The 26,769-nt window shown below is 43.3% G+C and overlaps 2 protein-coding genes across 3 annotated transcripts in view; one reads left to right on the top strand and one right to left on the bottom strand.

Annotated features, from left to right (window-relative positions):
* MFSD4A (major facilitator superfamily domain containing 4A) overlaps window positions 1-5,109 on the top strand; it is a 44,869-nt gene extending 39,760 nt beyond the window's left edge. The window contains exons 9-10 of the mRNA XM_079979514.1: window positions 1,951-2,071; window positions 3,888-5,109. Of these exons, the coding sequence (XP_079835640.1) occupies window positions 1,951-2,071; window positions 3,888-3,952 (186 nt within the window). The 3' untranslated portion in view covers window positions 3,953-5,109. The remainder of the gene's footprint in view (window positions 1-1,950; window positions 2,072-3,887) is intronic.
* Window positions 7-26,342, bottom strand: ELK4 (ETS transcription factor ELK4). Of its 2 annotated transcripts, XM_079979659.1 has the most exons (6): window positions 26,122-26,342; window positions 20,232-20,447; window positions 17,663-18,544; window positions 16,583-16,699; window positions 14,861-14,960; window positions 7-164 (listed from the first exon to the last, which is right to left on the bottom strand). In XM_079979659.1, exons 2-5 carry the CDS (start codon window positions 20,436-20,438, stop codon window positions 14,862-14,864), a joined length of 1,305 nt encoding a protein of 434 aa, XP_079835785.1. In that variant the 5' UTR covers window positions 20,439-20,447; window positions 26,122-26,342; the 3' UTR covers window positions 7-164; window position 14,861. The 2 variants fall into 2 exon arrangements, with proteins under 2 accessions (XP_079835785.1, XP_079835784.1); XM_079979658.1 differs by lacking the exon at window positions 7-164 and having other exon boundaries at window positions 6,634-14,960.
* Window positions 26,343-26,769: the final 427 nt, after the last annotated feature.

The raw sequence follows: 26,769 nt of genomic DNA, 5'->3' as shown, positions 1-26,769 counted from the left end.
GTAAGTGTGCCGAATCCACCAACGCCCTGCTGGGCGTAAGCTTTCTGTTGGTCAGTGCTTAGGAGACTGATTCTCATGGCCATCAGCTGGAGCACCAGTTCAGTATTGTCTACAATAGGGCAGAGAACCTGCTTGCTGGTTTCCCATGGGCATCTGGTGGACCACTGTGGGGAAAGAGGTTTTTGGATTAGATGGTACATCGGTCTGATCCAACAGGCTTCTGATGCTCTGTCGCCCTCCAACTGTGGTTGGATTCTAGTTCCCATCATTTCTGACCATCTTCAGTTATCCCTAGCCAGCACGGCTGGTGGCCAGGAATGATGGGAGTTGGGAGTCCAGAATATCTGCAGGTCTGTAGGTTCCCCATCCATGGTCCAGCAGCTCAACATGAGACTTTCCCAGCCTTATCTACAGAAGCCAGCAATTGACCCTGGGACCTTCTGCATGCAAAGCATGGATGCTATCCTGTGTACTTGTTCCATTAGTGCAAGCATTTATACTTGTGCAATGCAACTTCTCCTCTTCTCCCTCTGTCTGCACCCTATGCCCTCCCCAAATCTTTACGAGAGGCTTGGGGGAAAACTCAGCGCAGATTGGGGGCGGACCTGGGGAGGTAAGCAGGAGAAGCTCCATTGTGCTAATGGAATACATTGCTTAGCACTGCTTTGGCTACAACCCTGTGTGTCCCACCACTGTCCTGACATGCTTCATAATGTTAATGGCTTTCTCCATCCAAATACTCCTGCAAAAAGGAACTCACCATGTATGGAAATGCTTGCTCATGGTCTTCTGGAGTTTTTAGAAAGCCAGGCTTGTTCCGAAGCAAAGGGCAAGTGATCTGTTTCTAATAAAGTGTGAAAGGAACAGAGGAAGCAACCTTCTGCCAAGGCACTTTGTCTACCTAGGCCAGGATTGTTTGCATCTCTCTGGGGTCTCCATAAGAATTAGTCCACACCCCTTGCCACTTTTAACTGGACTGAATCTCTTTTCTGCTGTATGCAAAGTGTATGCAGTACCACTCATGACGGCTATCACCTGGGGGCCTCTCGTGGCAGAACATGCAACCTGCAGCTATCCTCATGTCATCTGTCCTGGGTGGTATTTTAAGCATGCCCCTGCTTGGGAAGATGCACTTGTCCAGCTTCTCAGTCTTGCCTTCTTTCAAACCCTTGAGGAAGGCACCGTGGTGTGTGCTCAAATCCCTCAGTGGCATTTGGGGTGGGGACAGTCTTTCTCACTCAGCCTAACCTACTTTGCAGGGTGGTTGTGAGGATAAAGCTGGGGGGTAGGACAGAGGCGGAGCTAGCTGCTCCAGCACCTGGACCGGCCCACATGCTATGCACTCGGGGCCGGGGCGAGCATCCCACAGGGGTGCAATGGCTATATCCACCTCTGTCCCACCAGGGGGGTGCCACCTGTGGCGATGTCACCCCCTCTCAGGGATGCCCGCACCCCCCTTCCTCCACCAGTGGGGTAGGAGAAGAACGGCATGTATTACCTTGAACTGCTAGGAGGAAGGGCAGGATACCAAATTAAGAAATCACACAGAGATTTAACTCGAGCAAATTTCTTGACAGAAAGCTTCATCCAGTGGGTGAAAACAAAGTTTTTGTGTTTTGAATCAAGGCATTGCATAGAGTGGCTCAAGACACCTTTGCAGTTGAAAGCTGGGCAGTACATTTCTTGAACTACTGCTCTTTCCCTTCTGAGATAGGTTTTCTGGCAGGTAGACACCCTAGGGAAACAGATGGCATCTGCTGCTTTCTCTGAAGGTCAGACAATCTGTCTGAAATAGCCCACTCATGGGAAATGGATCCTATCCAACCCCCGTCAGCACGGCTGGTGCACTCTGACGTTATTCCTCTGGCTCCCAGACCCATTCAAGGCAATGTGTGGCTCTCATTAGGTGCAAAGGCTGCCCTGAACCTTGCTGTTTTTCTTTTGCGACAGATCATTCATGACCAGGGCAGTTACAGTTTCCTAGTGTGTGGGACCATCTTTGGAGCCTTTGCCTTCATTTTCTACATCTTCCTTCTGTTTTCCCACAGGATGCACCCTCAACCCCAATCAGGTAAGGACTGCCAGCCCATTATCCCAACCTCTCCCCCTTCCTTCCACACTTCTGAAAAGAATGGAAGAGGGGGGTACGACATTAGTGCAAAGCAAGCCAGGGTGTCTTGCTCCAAGGAGAAAATGCAAGGAAGTGTTTGCTTTACAGCTGCTTCCTGCCTGTTCTTCCTGCCTGGCTTAGCCCACAATGATCTGTCTGGCACCCCGAACTTTACTTTCTTTACTGTTGGACAAAGAGGCTAGGGGGTGAAATAAAGCGCTTTTAAAAAACAATATAGCAGGAAAGTGAGGGTGGAGGAAGAGCTTAAAAGGTGCTAAATCAATTTTTAAAAACAAGCATGAGTCAGCTTTCCTTGCTTAAGCTGCAAACAGACTTCAACATTTTAAAGCCAGGAGTAGCCAATGTGGCATCCTGGAAATGTTGGGAATTCAACTCCCAACAGCCCCAGCCAGCATGGCGGACGGTGGGGGATGATGGGAGGCGTAGTCCCAACACCATCTTGAAGGCCACAGATTAGCCATCCTGCTCTTAAATCCTAAACTGGGAGGTAGTGGTTAAGGTGCTGCACTTGCACATGAGAGACCAGGGTTCAAATCCCCCATTCAGCCATGAAGCTCACTAAGTTGGTGACCTTGGGCCGGTAATCAACTCTCAGCCCAGCCTACCTCTCAGGGTTCTTGGGAGGCTAGCATGGCGAGGGGGAGAGCCATGTACACCACCCTCCAGCTCTTTGGGGGAGAAGTAGGATATCAATGCAGTAACAACTAAATAAGCATGGTTTGTTTTACCCACACGTTACATGCTGGTGCACACAACTCACCCTGTAGAATGGGGAAAACAGGCCGCAAAGCTGTCAACTCACCAATAGAGAATACAAAATTGCAGTCTCGGTAGAACCAATAATTCAAAAATTACAATCTAAGTCATGGCAGAAGACAGCTGGTGTAGCTTTGCATCTGTACCAGCGCTTGTAGCATGGAAACAAATAAGCCATGATCTGAAGCCAAGGCTTGTTCCTGCCTTCCCAGTCGTGGTTTTATTTTATTCTCCCCAAAACAAACCAGAGTTTGGGCTGCAGCCAGTGGTTCCATGAACCTTCCCTGCTTGGTTAAAGGAGGAGCAGAGCAGGTGCGCTTTGAGCTTTGTGCATAGGATGGTTAAACTAATCCTATTTCCACTTCTTGTTGCATCTGCACACGGCTGCTGTCAACATGAGCATCTTACTACAGTGTATTAAGTCCATTGTTTTTCCAGATAAAGAGATATGAGCTCAACTGAGTTAGGAATGTATTATGCAAGTAGTAGCAAATGTCCCATTATGAGCTGAAGTGGCTCACCAGGTGGGGGGCAGAGCCACTGGCTAGCTTCTTAACAGGAGGGTTGCTATTGCTTACCAGGAGAGAGATGGATGAGGCAGTGGACACAGTGCAAATGCACTGGTAGGAGCACCAGATTGGGTGCGTTCATGCCACGCCGATTTCCGCACAATCTCGCCACCCTCCTGCAGTAAACAAGAGTGACCCACCTGATGGGAAGCTAACTGAGCAGCTTCACCCCGCGACCCAATTAAGAGCCAATTGTAGGCAAGACTCGGAACCACCCAGTGCAGTGCCACAAAGACACAGTGAACCAAGAAAAGTGAAATGGAAATGCATGTCTTAGAACATGCAGAGAGCTAAACGTAGCTCTCTTTGAAGTGTGCACATGGTTATGTAGAAGATACGTAGCCTGCCAATGACTTCCACCTTAAAAGTCAAAGCTCATCAACCGGCTGTTTTGTTTCTTAATGGCTGCTGAGAGGAATCTTGTTTTGCAGATCTGGATCTGTCACCGGACAAGCCACCACCATCAATGGAAGAACCTGGACTTTATCAGAGCTAAAGGAAGCAGTGAGTTTGTATTTGGATCAAGCACACCGTCACACCAACCAAAAGAAAGATTTGCTCTTACCGTCTGGTTTTAAACTACCTGGATTTTCTATTCTCAGACTTGTCGGTTACAACTCATTCACATCAGCCAGTCGGTCCGTCACTAGAGAAGAATCACTGTAGCAAGAATGAAGACTAGAAGGGCTGGAATCTTGACATGTGAAAGTTTAACTCCTCTGGTAACCTCCCATATCCCTTCAGGAACACAGGCAGTGAAAGGTGTATTCCTGTCACTTTAGAACCTTGGGGGTGGCGGGAGCCTTCCTAAAGTTCATTCACTGCAAACCAAGAGGCAACTATAGATATTTCTAATTTGATCAAGTTGCAAAACGTTTGCTGCAGCATTATGAACTCTATTCACTGATGCTGTACAACAGGCATCCAGAATTTTATTTTATTTTTTTTAAAATACTGCATCACCCAGGTTGAAGTATTCAAGTTTTGTGCATCTCCAGATGGGATTTCACATGGCAGAAATGCCAGGGCAGTGGGAAAGGTACAGTGAAACTAATGGTGGGTTGAGTTCAGTGGAACCAGAATATACTGACGGTTCACAATTAGTACAGTAGAAGGAACAGGAGAGCTGTAGGCTACTTCTGTTGATGGGACAGCTTTACCCATGAAGTATGAAAATTTTGAAGTACATGAAGCCAAACATCAAGTCTCTTCCATTTGTGCAATATAATGAGGTGCCTTCCGGAAGCAGAACTTGAGAGGTACTGAATATTAAGAAGGCAGCCATGTTCTTGACTGTTCTAAAGAGAGAAGGTATTGGGATGGTTTAAAACTTAGCTTTAGCAAACTTGAGCTGGCTTTGTTGCAATTTCTGTCCCACAGATAGATATACATGTGTGTGTGTATATAAAGGAATGTTTAATGTGATTGCTCTTGTCGCATGAACTCGTGGAGTAACTAAGATGGGACCCAGCAACTTCACTCAAGTAGAGCTATTTCCCCCTAGAGGCTTGTTGCACTGCTCATTTCAAAATTGTGCATTATACTGAATTTTTCTGTTGTCATTTGACTTCAATTGCTATGTTGCATGGGTATGCGCCCTCATCTTTGATTTCCATGTTGTCCAATCCTTAAAATATACCCGCCTTGATTACAGAGCTTGTGTCATCTTGTGCTCTAAGTTTATATATGTGTGTTGGACCACAGCCTTTTCCAGTGGACTACCTACAGCAACTGCTCCCTAGGATTCTTGGACAAGGCGGCAGAACCAGGTAGACCTTAATCCAATTAAGCAAAACATTGTATTTCTCATGTGAACCTGAGCAACAATATAATTTGTCTTTAACAGAATGTTAGCATTGCAAGAATATAGAGTTTTCATGCTGCTTTATAGCAAGCCATGGTTTACCAGGTATGGGTGAAACAGCAAAATATCATTTGCCATAAACCAGAAGTGGGGACTTTTAATTTCATTCCACTGTGCACATGAAGAACATGCTTGAGCAAAAATTACACCTGCTTGTTTATGACAAACCATGCTTTGCTGTTGCATCTGATAGCAACCATTGTGTTAACAGCAGGAGTAAAAGTTGCATTCCTGATTTGGCTTATTTTGAGGTTACACCTCACATGTACTGCAGCATCACTGTTCATCCCAGTAGCTAGGAGCCTTTATAGAAAGTTAATTCTTTCGTGTCCCTTTCGAGTGTAGAGAGAAAGACAAACAAGCATAATTTTACAATTATTCTACTAAATAGGTATAGCTTCTGTAACTGAAAAGGTGTATGAACTACATAAGTATACGTTTTAAACTCAATTTTGAAAAAATATTGCTGTAATAGCTAAAAATAACTACAAAAACAACACATGTGCCTGCTCAGGAAATATCAGTTAGAAAACTGGAACCTTGATAAATTCTCTTGAACTGTTTCAGATGCACCATGGGTGCAAGGCAAGAGAGATGAATGCAGAAAGTCTGAGTTAAAGCTTTAAGGTATTGGGCTCTACGAAAGAGGAATCTTTTTTGGGGGTAATTTAATTCAAGCAGAAAACTGTCGTAAACTGGCACTGAACGGCTGTATACACATCATCCCTTTAAAGCACCCCAAAATCCTAGGCACTGTGGTTTACCCCTCAAAGCTATACTTCCCAGCACTGTTAAACTACAGTTTCCATTATTATTTGGGGCAGGAGGTGTTTTAAATGTATGGTTTGTAAACAGCTTTGGTCTCTTAAATCTGCTTCTCCAGTCTGATTTCCTTGCTATTCGTGTTCTTCAAACCATAAATGGGTTAATAGTTTCAGATATTTCAAATGCCAGAAAGCAAAAAGAAAGTAGGAGGTTCAGTCTGTTTCTTCCAAAGCAGGTTTCTCAAATTGTACCACGATGCCACCAATCTATTTTTGCTTACAGTGCTACAGCTGTGGCTGAGAAACCTAGATCAGTACTTAGCAATGAATAGGCATCATTTGAATACATTCAGATCTTCAAGAATGGTACCATCACTACTGATAGAGAAGAGGCACATCTACATTTATATACTACACGGTTCAGACAATGCTTGGTGATTACACTGCTGCTACCTCTATTTCAAGAATCCAGAGTGAAATGGATATTATAACTGAACTGCAGTGACTTCTTCTTTCCACTGCAGAAGAGTAACACTCCAAATAACGACATTTGTTAAAAAATATTTATTTAAAAAAATACAATTATTTTGCAAGTCTGGTTGCACATATTAACATGATTTGCTACACTGTTTAAAGCCATCTTGCATTATTATACAAAACATATCCCTCTGTCAGTTCTTAAACAAAATAAGCAATGCTTCCTCCAAACCTTTCTTTTTTTAAAAAAAAAGATTACCCTAAACCTTTTTTGCACAAAAGTCTAAGCAATAGAAAATAGTCACCTGATTTTGCAGCAAAGACCTTCATTATGTTTGGATGTGCAACAGCCAATATATACCGACTTTTAATAGCAAACCAATCCACAAAAATGGCATCACTGTACAGTTTCTTGAAGACTTTTAAGACTAGCTTTTGACCGAGAATTATACTCCTGTAATAAAATTGTTTCTTAAGAGGCAGATTTTTCTTCCTTTTCTAGCCAACTTGTTAACATTTTGAAGGCTTCCCTCATATCTTACCCAGAGGTGCTTATATAGTCAAAACAATAACACTGAGAACATACTTAGAACTTTGGCTATTATGCAATTGCATTACATATCAGCAATATTTTACAGAATGGCATTAACATACTGGATATATATCAAATGGTACAGATTTTCAGTTTTTTTAAAAAAAAATGGGAACAAAACATTAACAACCTACTATCCCCCAGCTAAATTCACTTATTTTCCAGATAAATCCTGTTTAGCCAGCCAAACCTTCCACACACGGAGGCTCATATGGTGCATCCATTCTAAGATGCACCAGCACAGTCCCTTCCATGTTTGAGACTGCATGCATATTGCAGAACACACATGCAGCCCAAGGTCCTCTGTACTAGAATGAGTACTTGCCTGGCTAGAGCCAATTTTATTTTCTCTACAACCAGCCGCACAAAAGGCCTTGGGAGAAGAACAGGGACTTTATTCCCAAAGGGAGCTAAAATAAGAAAGCCCTTTCCCTTCTGTAAACCTGCTCTGTTACTTCTTGTAAGTAATGATAACCTGAGAAGCTAGCGTAATCCACTGCCAGTGCTCTTCCCTGCATTGGTCTGCTTGGGGGATAACCAATTGGAGCCCTTAAGTTGAAGACTCAAGACAGTTCTACTTTGATGCCAGAACTGAGCAAAAGCAGAGACTTTGCTCTAGGAACAGCAGTCATTTAGAAAGCTGGGGTGGGGGGAGAGAAATCAACAGTGCATGAACTTATAAGTAAAATGGCAATTGCAGGAACATGCTCTGCCATCTTAAAACAGGTGTAACCCAAACAAAAAGAGATGGAAGGCTCAGATCTGAAAAGTAATGTCCCAGAGCCACCACTTGAAACTCATCAGGAGCCTCCAAACTTCCTCCTGCTACAAAATGGTGCCTATAAATGCACTAGGACCAGGAGTCCTCAAGCCTTTTCAGACATAGCATTACCTCAAACATGCATTTGGAAACCCATCCCCTTGGGTGGCATCCAATGAAGTAGTTGTTTGTGCAAGGACTTCCAGTTGTGCTACAGAACTTCTCCTGCTTCTCCTCTGATGCCCCCTAAATCTGTTTTGGTGGTTCCCTATCTCCTCTGCGAGGTAAGGGAGTGGAAGCTCCATGGCACTAACAGAACTAATTTGATGGATACTGTCCTTAATTTTTACCATGTATTTGTATGGTGGTAGAGCTGCTGCTGCTGCAGCCAGCTTCAGATCAAGTCTCCCATCATGGTAATGACTCTCAACCCACCAACTGAAAACCAATGCACTAGATAGTGTCCTGCTGAACAATATAACACAACACAACGGCCAATAACAATGGCACTAAACACTCTTTATAGAATACTACAAATAATCAGAAATTACAACCAAAGTCTCTAAATCTTCTTCACCAGTCGCAGTAGAATAATTCAGAAGTTCGATACACAGTGGTACCTCGGGTTACATACGCTTCAGATTACAGACGGTTCAGGTTACAGGCTCCACTAACCCAGAAATAGTACCTCGGGTTAAGAACTTTGCTTCAGGATGAGAACAGAAATCTTGCTCTGGCAGCGCGGCGGCAGCTGGAGGCCCCATTAGCTAAACTGGTGCTTCAGATTAAGAACAGTTTCAGGTTAAGAACGGACCTCCGGAACGAATTAAGTACTTAACTCAAGGTACCACTGTATACATAACCTGTCACCAAATATCACCGGAACAGAGTTTCCGGATAACCAATCTGTTTCGTTCAATGCTTCATCAGCCAAGACAGTATCATATGAGCACTGATCCAGAGCCTGTTTTCTACAGCGTTTATATTTGCTTACATGTAAGACTGGCTTGTTAAGAAATTGAACTGCATCCTTCTCATATTAATTCTTACAAGTCTGGCTGATGAAGAATTGATCAAGATTGGCTGATGAAGCATTGAACAAAACAGATTGGTTATCCGGAAACTCTGTTTTGGTGATATTTGGTGACAGATTATGTATATATCAAACTTTTGAATTATTCTACCATGACTGGTGAAGAAGATTTGGAGACTTTGGTTGTAATTTCTGATCATTTGTATTGGTCTGTAAATTGTGTTTAGTGCCATTGTAATTGGCCATCGTGTTGTGTTATATTGTTCAGCTTGTCTATATTGCAACACAGGGGTTTACGGACTAGATAGTGTCCTGGCAGAAAGACAGAACATTGAAGCATTTTGGAGTCCTGGAATTTATGTAAAGTCATCTGCTCCTTCACAATATTAATTCTGGCTTTTTTCATTTGCCAAGTATTTCATGCTAGAGCACTATGTTCTAGCTTCTCTCATTAGCTCCCAAGCCTCTACCTTTTGCATATTCTTAGATACACATGAGCATACTATTTACGAATACAAATATAGAGGGGGGGGGGGAATGCATGAATTATGCTACTGTACCCACACTGTGACGTACATAAGGCCATCTGGTAACACTGCTATAAAAAATACAAACACTATTTTAAAAATACTTTAGAACAAGACTTTTCTATACAAGTTTGAAAGAGTAGTTAAAAAACAAACAATAAACTTCCTAGTATGTAGCATTTAAAAGTGGTGCAACTGAACAGCAAGACCAAAAGTCAACGCCAAGCCACAGTTTCAAAACATTTCCCCAAAGAAATCTCACCACTCTAGAAGGACCAGCTAGAAAACCTGTGCATTCAACTCACTACTTGCTCCTCTGATCACACAAAGCTTCCCAAAGAGAGACTTTCTAAAGACTCCCACATGGGAAAAGAAAAGCTTCCAGTTATTAATACAGTGCTCCACTTACGTTACGGAGCTCACGGTGACAAGATGTTCTGATGGGCGATGGCTTTAAAGCAGGGATCGGATCAATTCATGAAACAGAGGGAGGGTCTTCTCCTTTCAGGGAAAAGCTGTCACCAAATATCAGTTGTTAGAAGCAACACTAAGTTCCTGCTTTTGGACTTTCTGTAGCACCCATTTAGCTATGCAGGGGGAGATAAGATGTTGGATTATATAGACCTTTTAGCAGGATTCAGCAGGATTTTTGCTACTCACTGATCTTCTGTAAGAAGCTCTGAGACCAAAATGGTTAGCCAGCCCTGATCATTTCTGCATGAATCCTATTGTGGTACTGCCCAGCCCTGAATTAAGGGGAAGAAAGCATTACTATATATCAAAGCAGATACTGGCCCATTTTGGATGCTGAGTTCGCAGCTTGCTTAAACCACTGTTCAGTAGCTGGGGAACAAATGACAAAACTGTGTGCTCTGGCCACAGCAAGCTGTTATCTCAAAAATGGGGAATTGTGGTTTAATGTTGATTTACTAGCCAGGATATTAAACTAGAGTTTGAAGATGGTTTAAGATCGGGGTGAACATTCAGTTCCCCATTTGGGATGCAACAGCTAAACGTCGCTTTATTAAACCAAGAAGCAAGCAGTGAAATGGTCACGCTGCTAAGCTGTGGTTTAGCAAGCTGGGAATTATCACTGTTTGTTAAGATTATTAGTAACTTTACCCAAGCATCTCCAAGCAACTAACAAATATGATACACAACATGTGAAAAGCAAAATAAAGCAAAGCACAATACAAGGTAATCAAATATTATCCATCCATCTTTTAAGATAGGTCTAACCACTACAGCCCCTGTGGAGGGGAGGGGGAGAGAAGATGTGCCAAATCAGGCCACAACCCATTAATTGTACTTCAGTTTCACTTTGCAAATGACTGTATTAAATACTCTCCTCTACCCTTGAGCCCTTTAAGGACCACATCACACTTTTCTCCAGGGCCACAGACATCAGCCTAATGGTTTCTCCACAAGAAAAAAAGCCTGCACACATTGGCAAGATTAGGAGCTGTTGTGTTCAGCAGCACTAGATTAGGTCATTCCCTTGTGGCTTACTGATACTATTTATGTTGCTGTTAACAGCCGTGGAGAATTTAAAGTTCTCTGGCATTTCTTAGAATCACAGAATTTAGGGTCTTCAACCCCGTGCAATGCAGGAATCTCAACATAGAATCAAAGATAATAATGGGTTCATTGCGCCCTCTCACAATCTGTTTCAACCTCAACTACTGTAAAACTTGGTGTGATGACTGTGAATGGCAGCTGAAATCCAATACACGTGCTTGGGGGAACTGACACAAGGTAAGAGAAGGAACTCCTTTTTGCTTACTTAGAACTTGCAAAATAACATTTAGTTTCTTGGGCATCCCTTAATCACTCTTTCTGTTTAAAAAACAAACAACAGCCCTCTTGCTACAATACAAAGATGTGCTGTGTGAACAAGTGCTTACATGCAATTAGATATTTCAAAAGGCAATAGAACAGTTGGCAACAATATAACTAGCAGATACAATGAATGATTTAGGCTACCCCAAAGACTGCCAAAACTGAGTGAATGAGCAATCAGACACCAATTCATGCCAACGTAGTATGCAGAATACAAATCAGGATTGCTCTTCTCTCCCAAATAACTCCCAAATAAGAAACAGTTAACTCCCTTAACTCGGTGACACACCTGGTTATTTTCTTTTCCGCATACATACACACACACACATACAAATATAACATCCAGCATTTAAAGTTAGATCAGACCCTAACTTAAGTTTGCACACAGTTGAAAGCATAAGAAAAACTTCTTGTGAAAATTAAAATGTTTTCAACACATCAAAAAACAAAACTAAAAGAGAACATGCATGAAAGTGAAAAGACCTGTCCAACCTTGGAACGGGCTGAAACACAAATACAAAATATCTATATTAGCTGGTTATCTCTTTTGAAACCTTGCAGCATTAAATCCCAATTCTACTAGCATTTGGATCACTGACAGAATAGAGCTGCACCAATTCCACCCTTCAAAGGTGGCACTAGGGTGGAGGGAGGGTGCTGCAGCATAGTGGCTAAAAGCACGAGACAGTTGTTTGCTGTAAGCCCTCCAACAACCTACCATGTCAAAGATGAAGCAGAGAGCTGGTCAAGACCAAATAGAAAAGCAAAGCCTCCACAAAATGAAGCCACAGAGCTCTATCAAATCACTCAAAACAGAAGAGCAATAGGTGTATGTATACCTCAGCCCAGTATAACAAGCCAGCTTACAACAGTGTGTCTTTCTGAGACTGGTGGGGCTAGATTGTGAAACCTGGATAAACAAAACTGCTACCAAGATGGCCCAACTTTGGTTCACTTACATGTTTTTAAATATACATACGACACAGGTGCACCATATACCACACAAGAAATATTTGACGAAAGATACCCTGCCTGTTTCCTTTGGTGATAGGAGAAAGAAGACAAAAGAACAAATAGTTTGACTGCATTCCTTTAGTGCTCAAGAAGAAATGTAAAGCAAAACAAAACCTCGCTCTGACTTCTCTCCTACCCCCAATACATATGCCAAAAGCAGCCAGCCTAGATTGGCTGCTATTAAAAAGTGCTGTTATTACTTTAGCCCATGAGGCAGAATACAAACCCCTGTGCAAACTCGGGAATGCAGGTTGCCTCCTCTTTCTTACTACTTGCAGCTATTTTTCTGCATGTCTGCATTAAACAGAATATATGGAAATATTGCACATTCAATTTAGGCACAACAGACATGGACCTTTCAAATGACTTAGCTGATCACGTCTGGAAAATGAATGACAGCAATGCACCTTCGGTAACAGACAAGAGCACACCTTCTGCTGTCTCTTTGGGTTCTAAGCTATATTACATCATTCCTTTCCTCTTACCAGAAGTGGTTTTGGAAGGGGAGTCCAAGAAATTAACTTCTGACTGTTCTTGTGAATGGTGCATCGCAAACTCTATGGGAGAAGGAGAAATTTAGTTTATGTATTTCAGTGGGCGTGGGGGGAAAACCAGCCAATGTCTTCTCCTTCAGCATGGTACTCAGCCCTAGGGGACTCTCATACATAGGTACATATTTTGAAATTAACAGAGATTTTGCAGAAGCGCCTGGATGACTGTGCTCAAGTCCCCTGCTGATCTTAAAGAATGGGATGGATGCAAAGCACAGCATTTCAAGCTTCTCTCAAATCCAGTAGGTTTAATCTTGCACTGGAGGTGCCATTTCAAATAGTTGCTTGCTTTTCTCACACTCTGCTTCTGCAGACTACTAAAAGTCATCATTAAAATTGTGGTGGGAAATTGCATTTAGTCCTTAATAAGTAGCTGGTCAACACTTCCCAATTTTTTTTAAAAAAGCAAAACCCTACCGAACACCATTCCTGGTATTTATCTTACCTTTCCATCAAATAGCTATGTGACGCTACAGGTCTTGTGGTACTTTCGGGACTTTGGCCCAAATCTAGAAGATAAGGGTAGCACTTATGCAGAAATACTATGCCTCTCAATGCATCTCTTTCTATGGAGAGATAACAACTAATGTTGTAAACATCTATCCAGCTTCCCATAATACTTTCAATTTCCAGTCATATAAGCCAGACCGCCACATCAGGAAGCCAGCATAACATGACCACCAAATTACGTCTAAACTATCCTCATAGTGGAGACATCCAAGAACAGTTCAAGTATGGTTTAACCACTCCCTTGCCGCAAGATTAAGTGCAGTCTGAAAGCAGCTTTTAGCTCTTTCAGGCTATAAAGCAGCCCACACCACCTTGCCCTTTCCCACTCACACCCTCCTCATCAACAGGAACACTTTCAAATAACCACACATTATTTCTACTTTTAGGAGCATCAACATGCTCAAACCTTAAATCCAAGTGAGAGTGTGGCCAAAAAGAAAAGTGGATCACCCAGAGGTATCAGGGGCCAAGAGCAGCACTGACTGTTCTTTGGATACCTTATTTGTTGAAAGGGGACAGGGGAGAATAAAATAATAGAATACAAGCAAACATTCACTGCTCAAATGTCAGATCTACATACGACCTTATCAAGCATCAAGGCAACACCACACACAGCATATCAGATATATGGTTACCCCAATGCCACAAAACATCAGTTGCCAAGATCTGCAATTAGAATGGTGTGCTTCTTTAAATATCAGGGTTTTGTTTTTTAAACCTACCAAGCAACATCAGACGTAAAACATCCAAATATTTCTAAAGACCAAAATGATTCATTCATTCCATGTGCTATGCATTTCTCTGGAGATGAATAAACAATTTTGGCTAAAGGATACACAGCTAGATCTTCTCTATTTATTTACAGGCAACACCCTTAAAATTTTGCCAAGTTCTTCTGTATCACCATAAAATGCTCCTGAAAAGTTTCCTCTTACAAAGAGATAATATATTTTCGTACAGCATTCCTGCATTACTAATAGAGAAATTATCAACCCTAAAGCAAGCCTTAAAAAAAACTAAAAAAAAACATTTTCCAAGTATTTCTTGGAATGCCAGCTTCCAATGGAGATTAATATTTTGATAGGTTATACAAGAAGCAAAGGGGCAAAAGGTTACCAGTCAAAAAGGAAAGTTGTGACTGGTATCAGCTGCTGCAGAGTCAATCATTGCATTCTACCCCCCCCCCCAAGAAAAATCGCTTTACCAAGAGAAGCCTTCTTAAATCAGAAGAACCAGGTGAGAAAAGTGATCTTGGAGAAAAGTCTCCAATTAAGGCGTTTCCATAAAAATTCCCTTATGTCTTGAAAGGAATTTTTGAAAAGGCATTTAAAACCGGGAATAGCAAAAAAAAACCCAAGCCTGTTCATATTGTCTCTGTGGAATTGCAAACCCCATATTGAAAACCAGATTTCATCATTTCGATGAAACCTCTTTATCTTGATTTCCACCTGTCCTTTTCCCAGAAGGTCATACCCTATGTCTTCTGCAAATCTGGGGAGAAAGGCCCAGGAGTGGAGGGCCCGTCCATTCCGGAAATCGTAAATGGTCCATGAGTATTCAGCACCGATGGAAACTGAAAAACAGAAACAGATGCCAAGATTGCACCAGTGTAAAAAGTTTTCTGTGCACTAGCAGTTATCTTTTCCACTGATAGCTGGTGTGTTGAGACTATTCATTTCAGCAGAATAATTAACAATTTAACATTACCATTTCTAAGAAGCTCAAGTCTGTTCATGCCTGCCTTTTCAGTTCACTGCTCACACTGTAAAATGATCTTACAGAAACGAACTAGGGGAGCAAAGCCACCAGAGATGACGTGGCGACAAATGCCTCCGTTTTTCTAACCTAGTACTATAACAGCTTGCCACTAGAGGGCGTTTTCACTGGGCCATTTTTGACTATAGTACATGACTGAGATAAAAGGCTATCCTGGGTTGAATTCTTTTACTCCAAAATGATTGTGAGATTATTATTTTTTATTCTGCCCATCAACAGATCAACTGGAAAACCTTTTTAAAAAGCAGCTTTGGACAGCTGTTCTTAGCTCCTGCCAACACATAATATATAAATGCCGATACTTGTCAGCATAATATATAAATGCCACTTCAGGCTTCAAAGTTTGCTGTAGATTACGTTGAGTATTCTCTCTCTCTCTCTATATATATATATATATATATCATACACATACCTGAACCTGCATATCACAACCTTGATTCTTTCATCTCAGCATCCATATACAAGAATTGAGTAATTTACGTACGCCATTTTGATGTACACACCACATCACACAAATTAAAGATACAAGCTGTACCTTACTTTTTCTGAAAGGCTTGAATAATAGTGAAAAATGTACACCACCCTTCATCCAAAGATCACAGGGCAGTTCACAACATAAAAATGTACTCTTATGCACACAACATAACAACATACTCGATGTGTTCCTATTCAATCACTAAACAGTATCCTTCACTGGAAGCGGGTGTGGCACTCAAAGCGAACAATTATTTGCTCATTTTACCATTGGATTATCCCAATGACAAAACTATGCTTACTCTTCGGGATTAACACAAGGTCTCCACTGTGCTTATGTCCCATGTTTCATTAAGGATTTTCCATTAAAAGAACAAAGCTAAAAAGAACACATTAAAAGAACATTTTCCAGTCCATTGTGCTTAAACTGGAAGGCTTCCAGAACTAAGGGTACTACAAAGTCTGGATTACATGGACTGTTGTTAGCACTCACCCTCCAAGTCAGAATTGGAAAAGCATGCTTTTTTAAAAATTCTGGTTTGCAGTGCAAGTGTTAACCACAGTTTTCTAATTCACTGTCACAGCATCTAAAGTCAGCAGTAAGCTGCAAAGTGAAACTGTGCAGAAGAGGAGGGAGCGCAGGAGCCCATGGCTTGTTTCTCAAATGGAGAACCATCTGAATTGAGATGAACTTCTAAATGAACCTATAAGAAGAGGAGATATTTCTATTTTTGCAAATCTCGTTGGCTCTTTTACATAAGTCATCCACTGGTGGAGTAAGGGGGGTGCGGTGGGTGCAGCCCACCCCTGCTGTCATCCCTGAAGGGGGGGTGACATCACCCCCCCCCCTGGGATGCTTACCCCGCCCCCGGGTACACAGCACGTGCGGCACTCCGAGTGCCAGAGCAGCTAGCTCCACCTCTGAAGTCATCCACTGGAACTTACCTGGAAAAGGGTGTTAGCACCTTGCAATCTTGCTGGGCTGAGAGGGGCAACTGGACTGAGAGTGCTCCAGAAATGGATACTGGAGAGCAAGGGGCTTGGGGTCAGCAAAATAGGCGTCTGTGAGACATACAAAACAATGTCACAACACCAGTTTAATATAGAAACTTAACATAAGAAACCATTTAACACCTGAATTTCCATTACCAGCAGTATAGTATAACTAGCAAGCATTTAACACTTCCAAGCCATCGAAGTCACCTGGGCTGAGAATCATTGAATTGTAGAGTTGGAAGGGATCCTGAGGATCATCTATGCCAACCCCCTGCAATGCAGGAACGTGCAGCATACGGGGATCAAGCTTGAAACCTTGGCACTATCAGCACCAGGCTCTAAGGAAGCCAAGGCAGTTGTTTCAGCACCAGACACCCAAAATAGCAGGTGATCAAGTTTGGAAAGTCAGTACTTAAGTTTAATAGCTTTTGGTGAATGTGTGCAAATCTACAATTGAACATGAGCTAGATAGAACAGATTCAAGCAAAGATGGCCACTTTTAACAGTGATCTGAACTAATATCTGACATCTAAGCTTTGTTCATGCTGTACTTACACAGCTAGTATTTAAAAAACAAAAACAAAACCATGCACCTAAACCTTGCTGTATACTTTGTCTCTTTGAAATTAAGCTAGCACAGACACACTGCAAAAAGAGCATTACATTTGCATTGGCTTTTGGTGTATCCAAACATGAAAAATCAGCTTCGGAAGTTTGGATCTCTCAAATGGTTTTCATACCACCCTTGCCAAAAAGTTCCAGAAACTTGAGGCATTCTGAACTGACACTATGCTCTACCTCCATCATGTAAAGATCAGTGCATATTACACTAAACACACCTTGGTCTGGTTGGCTATGTACCTGATCACAGACAACAGGTTAGATTTCCATCCAGCTTCAAAAAATCCCTGTCTGCTCACTCATAATCTTTAGAAATGTTAGCACACCTCTTCTGAAGAGGTCATCTCTCTGCCATGCTTCCTGTACACATACAGGACTTGGTTTAGAAGTAACAGAAGACAGGATTACCTGTGAAAAAAGTGCTGGTGTAAGAGAAGCAGTAGGGAGAGAAGGGCTTAGTATCCCCAGCGGACTTGGGTCACTGCCAGTAATGACCAGAGTGGGAGCAATTTCCAGCCCTTTAGGCTTTCTAGTTCGGCTATGACGAAACTCCTTTTCTAGCATGGAAGAACCCTGCTCTTTGAACTCCAAGACTTGGTTCTGAGAATGTTCCAGCTGCTGGCACGACACAGGCTCAGGATCTGTGTCTATAGCCAGATCAGAACTTAAAGGTGGCAAAGGAGACCTGGGAGGAACTTGGAGAGGAGGAGAAACGGAGGCTGCAGGAGGCGTAGGGGCGAAATTGGCGGTCAAGCATGGCAAGGATGTGGACGTCTCAGCTTTCGGTGTTACCAGGGACTCCAAAGCCTGGAGACTCTCATCTGAGCCAGAAGGGAGAGTGGAAGCAGTTGACAGAGTAGAGGGCGGCTGAGCAGTAGAGGCTAGGGGGGAGATTGAAAGCTTTTTGGAGGACACGGTCACAAATTTTATGACCGACGGTGTCAGTTCCTGAGGACCTTTCTTCTCCACCGGTTTCTCGGTCGGGTTCTCCATATTGATTGGCTTAAAGAGTTTTACACAAGAGGAAGAGTTCAGGGAGTTCAAAGTGAATGAAGAATATAGGCCTGAGTGGATGTAATCATTGCGGCTGGAGGACTTTGCACAGGGCTGAGGCTTCTCCTTCCCATAGTTCTCCACGTCCTTTGCAGCATTGCTAACGTCTAACAAGCCCGTCTGAGACTCAGCATCACCCTCAATCCTGCCAACCGCTAAGGGGTCCATATTCAAAATCTCCGGGTAAGACACAAACTTGTAAACAAACTTCTGGCCATTCACTTTTTTGATGATGTTCTGTGGAAACATCAAGCAATAAGAAGGCGTCAGACACTCCCCTCATTTGAAGTCTTGCTTCGGCGGCTCAACCCAAGGACGCCCCACTTCAATAAGAAAATTACTTACATTTGAGGACAAGCCTAGTTACATAGTTATTGGATCCAGGCTAAGTTGCTAACACTTAATCAGCAATGACCAAGCCCCATTGATTTTAATGAAAACGAAGTACAACTAGCTTAGCCTGGATTCTGCCTACATTTATATCCCTCCCTTCCATTTAGAAACTCAGAGTGGCTTAAGGGGGTGTGGGGAGTCCTGAGTACTGCTCATCCCTGCAGTAATCAGGTCACACCCACAGTTAGCTCCAATAAGGCTACAGCACTGGCTGAATCCAGAACATTCACCCATCATGGAAAGTTTTGCCATTTCTCTCTTGTCTGGCCACTCGCACACTAAAAAGCCCATCCGCAATGTGCATTAAATAATAATGGCCCTGAACTTATGTCACATAATGAACTTATGTCACATAATGGGCCCAGACTCAGACTACTACCTACACATTTTATGGCCTTGATTTAAAAGGCAAGGAAGCTTAAGCCCAAATACTGAAGATGGGCACTGTGTTTGCATCTGTGGGCGCACTGTGTTACAGCACCAAGGTTAAGTACTCAAATGAGAGAAGATTTATGTAACTTTTATGTAGCTGATGGGAAATAAGCAGCTGACATTCAGCAGAACAGCATGAACTGCAGCCACTTCAATGCCTCTATGCCGTATTCAGCAACACTTATTTCCTTCTGTACTTACTGAAGTACTGAATTGTAAGTTTAATGAGCAAGCCAATGTTATCTCAACTTTAAGTTCTAATCTGCAGGCCTCTGGAACATTTATTTTCTTATCCCATGCACCCACACAAGGACAGTTTGCAAAATAAGATCATATGAAAATATCCCTCTTCCTTGTTCTTGGGTAGCACTGAATAGGCTCCTTCTAGGGGGGGAAGCAATGTACTTGCACAGGAGGTGGGGTAGCTTCCTATGTCGTTCACTATTCTGGAAAAGGCAATGCATAAATATGTGAAGTAAAAGGGGTGTGGGAGATTAAAGTCTACTTGAATTCAGACTTAAAACAAAATATTTTAGGACAGTGCCAAATACAAAATGGCATCACAGGAGTATAGCAAGTTGTAATTACTTTGTGTTTTTAGGGCTTTCATTTCCCCGAAATTTGTACTCATTTTTGGCAACCTGACAGGTGATTTTCTTGGAAAGCCTCACTTAAATGTCTAAGACACTTAATAACTCTTTAGAAGTAGTTCAGGGCCTGAAAATCTAAACTCTCAGCCACAGAAAACAGCTCTCATAATACCCAAGCTTGTACAGTGGTAACTCAGGTTACATACACTTCAGGTTACACACTCCACTAACCCAGAAATAGTGCTTCAGGTTAAGAACTTTGCTTCAGGATAAGAACAGAAATCGTGCTCCGGCGGCGCGGCAGTAGCAGGAGGCCCCATTAGCTAAAGTGGTGCTTCAGGTTAAGAACAGTTTCAGGTTAAGAGCAGACCTCCAGAACGAATTAAGTACTTAACCTGCGGTACCACTGCATAGCATTGCATTACCCTTGGAAAACAGAAAAGCTCATTAGGCTGAGGCAAAAGGAAAGGAGGGTTACACATCTGATACAAACTAAATGCTGGAGTTACCTTCACATAGTAATATCTGAGAGCACGACTGAGTTTGTCGTAGTTCATACTGGGCTTGTTTTTACGGATCCCCCAAAGGCGGGCCACCTCTTCCGCCTGCAGCAGCTTGAACTCTCCGTCATTGGAGGTCCAGCAGATGATATCCTTGTTCCGAGGCTCCTGGAGGAGTTGTAAAAGGAACTGCCACAAGGTGATCGCACTGTCCATAGCAGTGAGCTGAAATGCAGAAGAAGAGAAGCTGAGAAGATTCTCACAGGGGTCACGCACAATGCTTTGGGGGGGGGCACATGCACATTTCTCCTAAAATAAATGATATGCTTGCAATAATCAGTACTGCCAGAGGAGAAACACGAGTTACCAACAGAAACAAAAGACAAAAGTTTAGGAGGGCCACATCCTCTACACTGGGACTATTTAGAGTCTCATTTAGTTAAATCAAAACCGTTTGGAGAGCCACACTAACACATTACATTTATCTATGAAAAGTCCCTCCATAAGTCTAGCTTTGCTCATCAGAAACTGTGCCAGTGCAGCAGCCAGCTCAGACTCTTTGCAGAACGTTCAAAACAAAAATAGCGCAAATAGCACACACAAAGCGAAACAGCCACAATTACAATTTACCGGTACATTTTTTTCTCTTAAGAAAACGCATTACTACGGATGCTAGAGGAGCAAAGGGTGTCGTCTTGTTCAAGGATTGGCTACCATGTTGCTTTTTATTTTAGCACTCAAATTCTACTTCTGAATGAAATCCGAGTTATAAAATAGAACACATTAGAGAAGGGATAGTCAGTGTGGTGCCCTCCAGATGCTGTTGATCTCCATCTCTCATCAACCCCTCCTAGCATGGCTAATAGGGATAAAGGGAGCTGTAATCAAGCAACACCAGGAAGCTACTACATTGGCCAGCTCTGGATTAGAGAATGAAAGGCGCCCAGGCCAATTTTCATATTATGCAAACAAATATACCCTTCATAAGCAACCACCAATCCTGGCTATCTGATGAATGTTCAAGTAAATCCACACATTTGCAAACATGTGTTGGGTCATATTCACATGTGACCACCTTACATGTACACCTGAAAAACTGTAGTGTCTGAACAGACAGAAACCTGCTACCACATCCTTGTTCAAAGAAGGAGAGATGAGCAGCCAGGCTACCCACTGGTGCAGGCGCCATGCAAGTTCTAGCTTTAATATTACATTGTCCTCCAAACTCCTACAACTGAAGAAAGCAGGAGAGGTGCCCAGGTAGATATACAGCACACTGAAATAAAGAGGTTCTTCAGTGATGGAAATATTCATCTCACCTAGCTCTTATTTCACCTGAGTGAAATTCACCATTGGCAAACCGTGTGCAAAGTTCAGTCTAATGGGGGCTATCTTTTCCTCTCACACAGGCCAAAGTGAGATGTAGAAACAGCAGAGGCTGTAGCAGGAGGACATATCAGAAGGTCACTATGAGGATGGAGCTGAAGTCTTGGCCCACCACTATCCTCAAGGTCCTTTCACTAAACTAACTGCTGAGATATACAAACTGCCAGTTGCAGGGCAGGTGGTGCAAATTGATACCCAGAATAACTTTGGTGGCATGTACATATTACTGAATCAACACAAAAAGTAAGAAATAATTCTTCGGCCTATTCAAAGGAGATGATGGAATGTAGTTGGCTCTATAAAAGGATTCGTAGGACAATCTAGCATGACAAAACAGGGTTAAGCATTCCTAATTAAATTTTGCCTTGTGGCAGGTACTTCTCCCTGCTTCCCCTTTAGGTAGAGTCTATCATTCTGTCTGTTTTTAATGGGACCTTGCCAAGGGAAGGAGTCATTTAAAGAACTCAAGACACGCACTACACAGATATGCAACACTAGCAGACTGTACTGTTAAAAGAACAGGCCTGTGTTGAGTCTTTTAATCTGTTTCTTGCTGGATATTCAGAAGGAGCAGATCACAACCCCCCTCAACTCTACTTCTGACTAGAACCAACAGGATTATCTGCCTCAAGACACAACCAGGTAAGATAACCCAGGAAAACCCAGTTTTACATGCAAAGGATCAACTCTGTCACTTTGCACTAATCCAGCTAAGATTTGGTGTATACTTTTCAGTATAGAAGCCACCTTTCTAAGGAATTGCTTGCCGTTTTGCTTCTGTTCAGGCATTTTGCTAGCAAATAATGATGTCTTATAGGGAAAAAACCAACCTATAGTTATGCCACTATCCTATAGCTAGGACAAAAATACACATGCACCCTCACTACAGGGATGCGTGGGAGCTTTGTGCACTACTACACTTTCCTTTTTATCCCCCAACTCTGATTCTACTCCAGCACAGCTGCAAAGGTATTCTTATTTACTAAGACCTATTAGTTGCTTGTTACTTAAAAGGTCTCCAGGTGGTTTACATTGAAAACAGAAGCATTCAACTAAGTTGTTGCATGTGCCATGGAACAAGGTCTGCTCATGCAGCTAAACCTTCCTCCCTCACACACACCCCACCAGCTCTAGAGGGTTTAGGGGGCATGGAGGTCCTATTATGCAAGCATACCCCAGTCAGAGCTACGTTAAATTCCACCCCACATTACACTGACATTTTCATTCAAAACCTGGTGCCAAAAGGATGTCAGTATGGGCTTACTTCAAATGGTGCCTGCACATTTTGCTTCATGACTTTCATTCTACAAGGTTTAGAGTCTAGGTCCCCTGCTGGGGACAAATACAGCAGCAGCTCCTGTACCCCACCCCCTTTGAAGGCTCTGTCCTTGAATATCCCATAAGCTATTCTCCCTGGGTGGCCCCATTTCAATGCCATCTTTTTTTGGCACAGAGCCATTCACTTTGTTATAATAGGGGGAAATATTTATAAATGCATCCTTATTGTAGTTTAGATATTTTTGTTTTAAGAAAATGCTGTGATCTCAGTAAGCATTTCCGGGGAGGAAATCAAAGTTCACAGGATAAAGGGTAGGCTTGCAGAGCCGATTACAAATAGCTACCATAACCTTACAGAGATCAAAGTCCTGAACGGAACTGCAAGGTTTCAATGCTTTCAGTTGCTTTCATTTTCCAAGTTCCTGGCTTGTATATGCGTGCACGCACATACACACACACACACACACCAGACTTCAGACTTCACACCACAAAAATGAAGCCCAAGGATTTTCATACAAATAACTCAGACACTGACAGAGCATCCCATCTCACCAATTGCTTTCAGAAGCATTCCTACAGGGATCTTACGCACTCAATGAAAGGAGTTCTTAACATACTTTTTGCAACTTTTTCCAATAGAAGAGAGGTAGAAGGATCCCCATAATAAGCAAATTCAAGTGTTTGTAGCAGTTTGCAAACATGAACCCCTCTGCCAGTTTACGTTTTCAAAAATATACATTTGTTTATTTTTCTAGTTTGCTCCTACCAACCACAAAAACATCCCGCTATGTCTCCCTGCTCCAGTTCCTGCCCACAACTGCTGTCCCATCTCTTGGCCAGGTTAGCAGCAGCAAACCAAACACAACACAAAGCTGGGCAGCTGGGTATGAAGCAAGCAAAGTGGAGCAAGGGGTATTTTGCCACAATGGCAAAAAGAAGAGGGTGACAATGGATGAGGGTCACATGCAATGAAGCAAATGGGGATACTGAAGGAAAGATAGGACTCCCTTAGAACAGAAGCAAACTAGTTGCTGCAGGAGTAGATTAAAGTAAACTTAAAGGGAACAAGAATGTGAGGAAATGCTAACAGATTCTGAAAATCTGAATGGGGCAGAAAAGAGTAAGCATGTTGCGTAAGAGGGGGGAAATTAGGAAGCGGTCCAGAAATAAGTAGCAATCTATGGGCTGAATGGATTTTACTATGGGGCAGTGGGAAGAAAAGACAATAGAGATTACAGGACACCAGGAGAGGAGTCAAATGGTAACAGAGGGACATGTCTGGGATGCAGAACTCAGATCAATTATTATCTCTTCTAACTGGTTTTAGGAACCACAGGATTGTTATAGGAAAAGATAATAGGCCAGAGTCTACCCATATGTTTAAGTGTCTTGTTTATAGGTAAAGAATGCTAATTTGTGTTAATGACTGGAAACCAGAGGCATACCCTAGTTATCTGTGTAAGGTTGTGAGTTTAGCCAAGAATTTCATTGCTGAGCAGTAGGAGAAATGGCAAGGCGATATGAAGGCAGACCATGGGAGACTATGGAGTGTATGGCATATATGTGTGTGGAAACATGATGCCATTGTCGTGACAAGATCAAACACAGAAGTGGTTTATTTATTTTTATTTTTTACAGGGGGGGAGCTGATACAGCTCCTTGCCAAGCCCTAAGTATGCCTCTGCTAGAAACACAGAACTAGGCTTAGGGTATAACTCAACCCCCACTGCCCACACTGGGGTATGTGTGTGTGTTTGGATTACATCACTCCACTGGTACAGAGCTCCTTTTCCCCTCGCAGCAGCTGGTATGGGTGACAGGGCTATAGATGCAGAGGTGTCTCTGCCACACTGTGCAACTGCCAGGCCACAGTTCAGATTGTTTTGCCAATCAATGTGATCTTGTATAATGGCAGGCTCTGCAGGGGTGATTAACGCTGGAGCTGATGGGAGTCCAACAGCTTCTGGTTAGCCACCTTGATACAAGTCCGGATCATTTTTGCATTAGGAATTTCAACTAACAAATTATTTTTAAAGTCACAACCTCTTGAAAAACGCAAAAAGAGAAGCTAAAATGAGCACGGACTCTTCTTTAAAGAGGTGTTTGTTCACATGAGCATTACAAGAGAAGGGCTTATTCTTTCCACTCCCAAACTGTAAGTTACAGAGTGTATTTTAGGAAGGACATAACTCTGGGATAGCTGTGTATGACATCCCGTTATGACACACTCAACCAGTATAGAAGCTGTGTCCTCCTGAATAAACCCTGCAGAAATACCCAACACAGTTTACTCACATTCATGCAAATACAGCCTTGGGTAACAAGAAACTGACTGTCATAAGTGCTAGAAAGCAGAAGAAACAGACAACACAAAATAAGGGGACATGAACTCCAGGAAAGCCATGATGAAAGATTCTGAAAAGCGAGGCAGCTGGGAAGATAACAACATATTTGAGGAACCACATCTTAAGATTTCTGCAGAAACCAGAAGACAAAACTGAGATTAAATTCCATAGGCTGGGTCTGTAGTTAAGCCCCAGGGGATGCAGGACAATGTACAAACATCAGTTTTAAAGAAAAACTAATGGGCTTCTGCCAGTATAGTCCAGCAGACAGATTTCAGCTGCTCGAGCCAGGAAGGCATTTCCGAATTATTGCATAGCCAAAACTCTCACACCCATTCCCTCCTTCCTTCACCTGTGAAAAAAATGGCAGTAGTTTGGGCAGGGCTGCTTGAAAGAAGCCAGCGAGATAACATGCTGTAGAGAAGCACCTATGCACCAGCAAGTGGAACTAATGTAACTGGCAGCAAATGCTGACCAATTTGATTTTACTAATTACAGAAGCGAGTGGGTACAACACAGCCAAGTCTGTGAGTAGAGTTGAGAGAAGGAATGGGAAGAAACCCATAAAGCAGCTGCAACAGAGAACGGGGGGGAGTGGTTAGCAGCCCCACATGGAACCACAAGGGCGGGCGATGGGGGGGGATGAGCTTAATCTTGTACGGAAGCCCTAGCTTAGCCCCTGGATTAATAACAAAGCGGTTCCCCTGAGCATGGGCAGAGAGCACTTCTGCCAGCCTTCGAGGACGCAGCCGTCCGTCCCACCCAGGGAAGCAGAGGCCACCGCGCGGGCTGAGCGTCTTCCAGGGCGATCCTGGCCGGGCCGGGGGTGTGGCGCCGGGGCCCGGGGCGGGACGGAGGTCGGCGGGAAGGGGTCCCGGCCCGGCACTCACCTAGGCGGAGCCCGCCGCCCGCGCCAAGCGGTCCCCGTGCGGCGGCAGGTGCTGAGCTCCCTGCCGAGTCCCTGTCTTTCATGGCCGGGAGTCCCCGCGGAGACTCCGAGTCCGAGTCCCCATCCCTTCGCGGCCGACGCGGAAGCAGCGAGCCGCGTCGCGAAAGGGGGCTGACGGGGCAGCAGCTTCACTCCGTAGCTGGCGGACTCCGCGGTCTCATTACGGCCGCCGTACCCGCCACTTCCGCCCCTCCACCCTCCCGGGAATGGAAACTTGCGGGCCAAGCCAATCGTAAGGAGGCGCAGTCGGAGAGTGGACCAATGAAAACGCTCGGCCCGCCTCCCGCCCGCATGGCACTGTGGGGATTGGAGTTTTTTCCCCTTCTAATAAGTGGTCGCTGGCTGCCTCTACAGGCCAGAGAGAGAGAGAGAGAGGGGGGAGGAGTGTATGCTTGTGTTTTGTCATTTTGTAATATTTATTGCATGAACTCGAAGCAAGTGGCCAGGGCGCCCGTGGAGGCACGCCCACTTTCTTGTCGATAATCTGTTTAGTTTGCTTTTATTCACGTTTAATGCCACGATCATTTTGCAGAGCTTTAAAGCAATAAATCCACAGACCAAAACCTATGCGAAGCATAGGAGCCAGCTC

This window comes from Podarcis cretensis, assembly GCF_951804945.1.
Source record: "Podarcis cretensis genome assembly, chromosome: 6".
Classification (NCBI taxonomy): Eukaryota; Metazoa; Chordata; class Lepidosauria; order Squamata; family Lacertidae; genus Podarcis; species Podarcis cretensis.
This window is presented reverse-complemented; position numbering and strand designations above follow the sequence as displayed.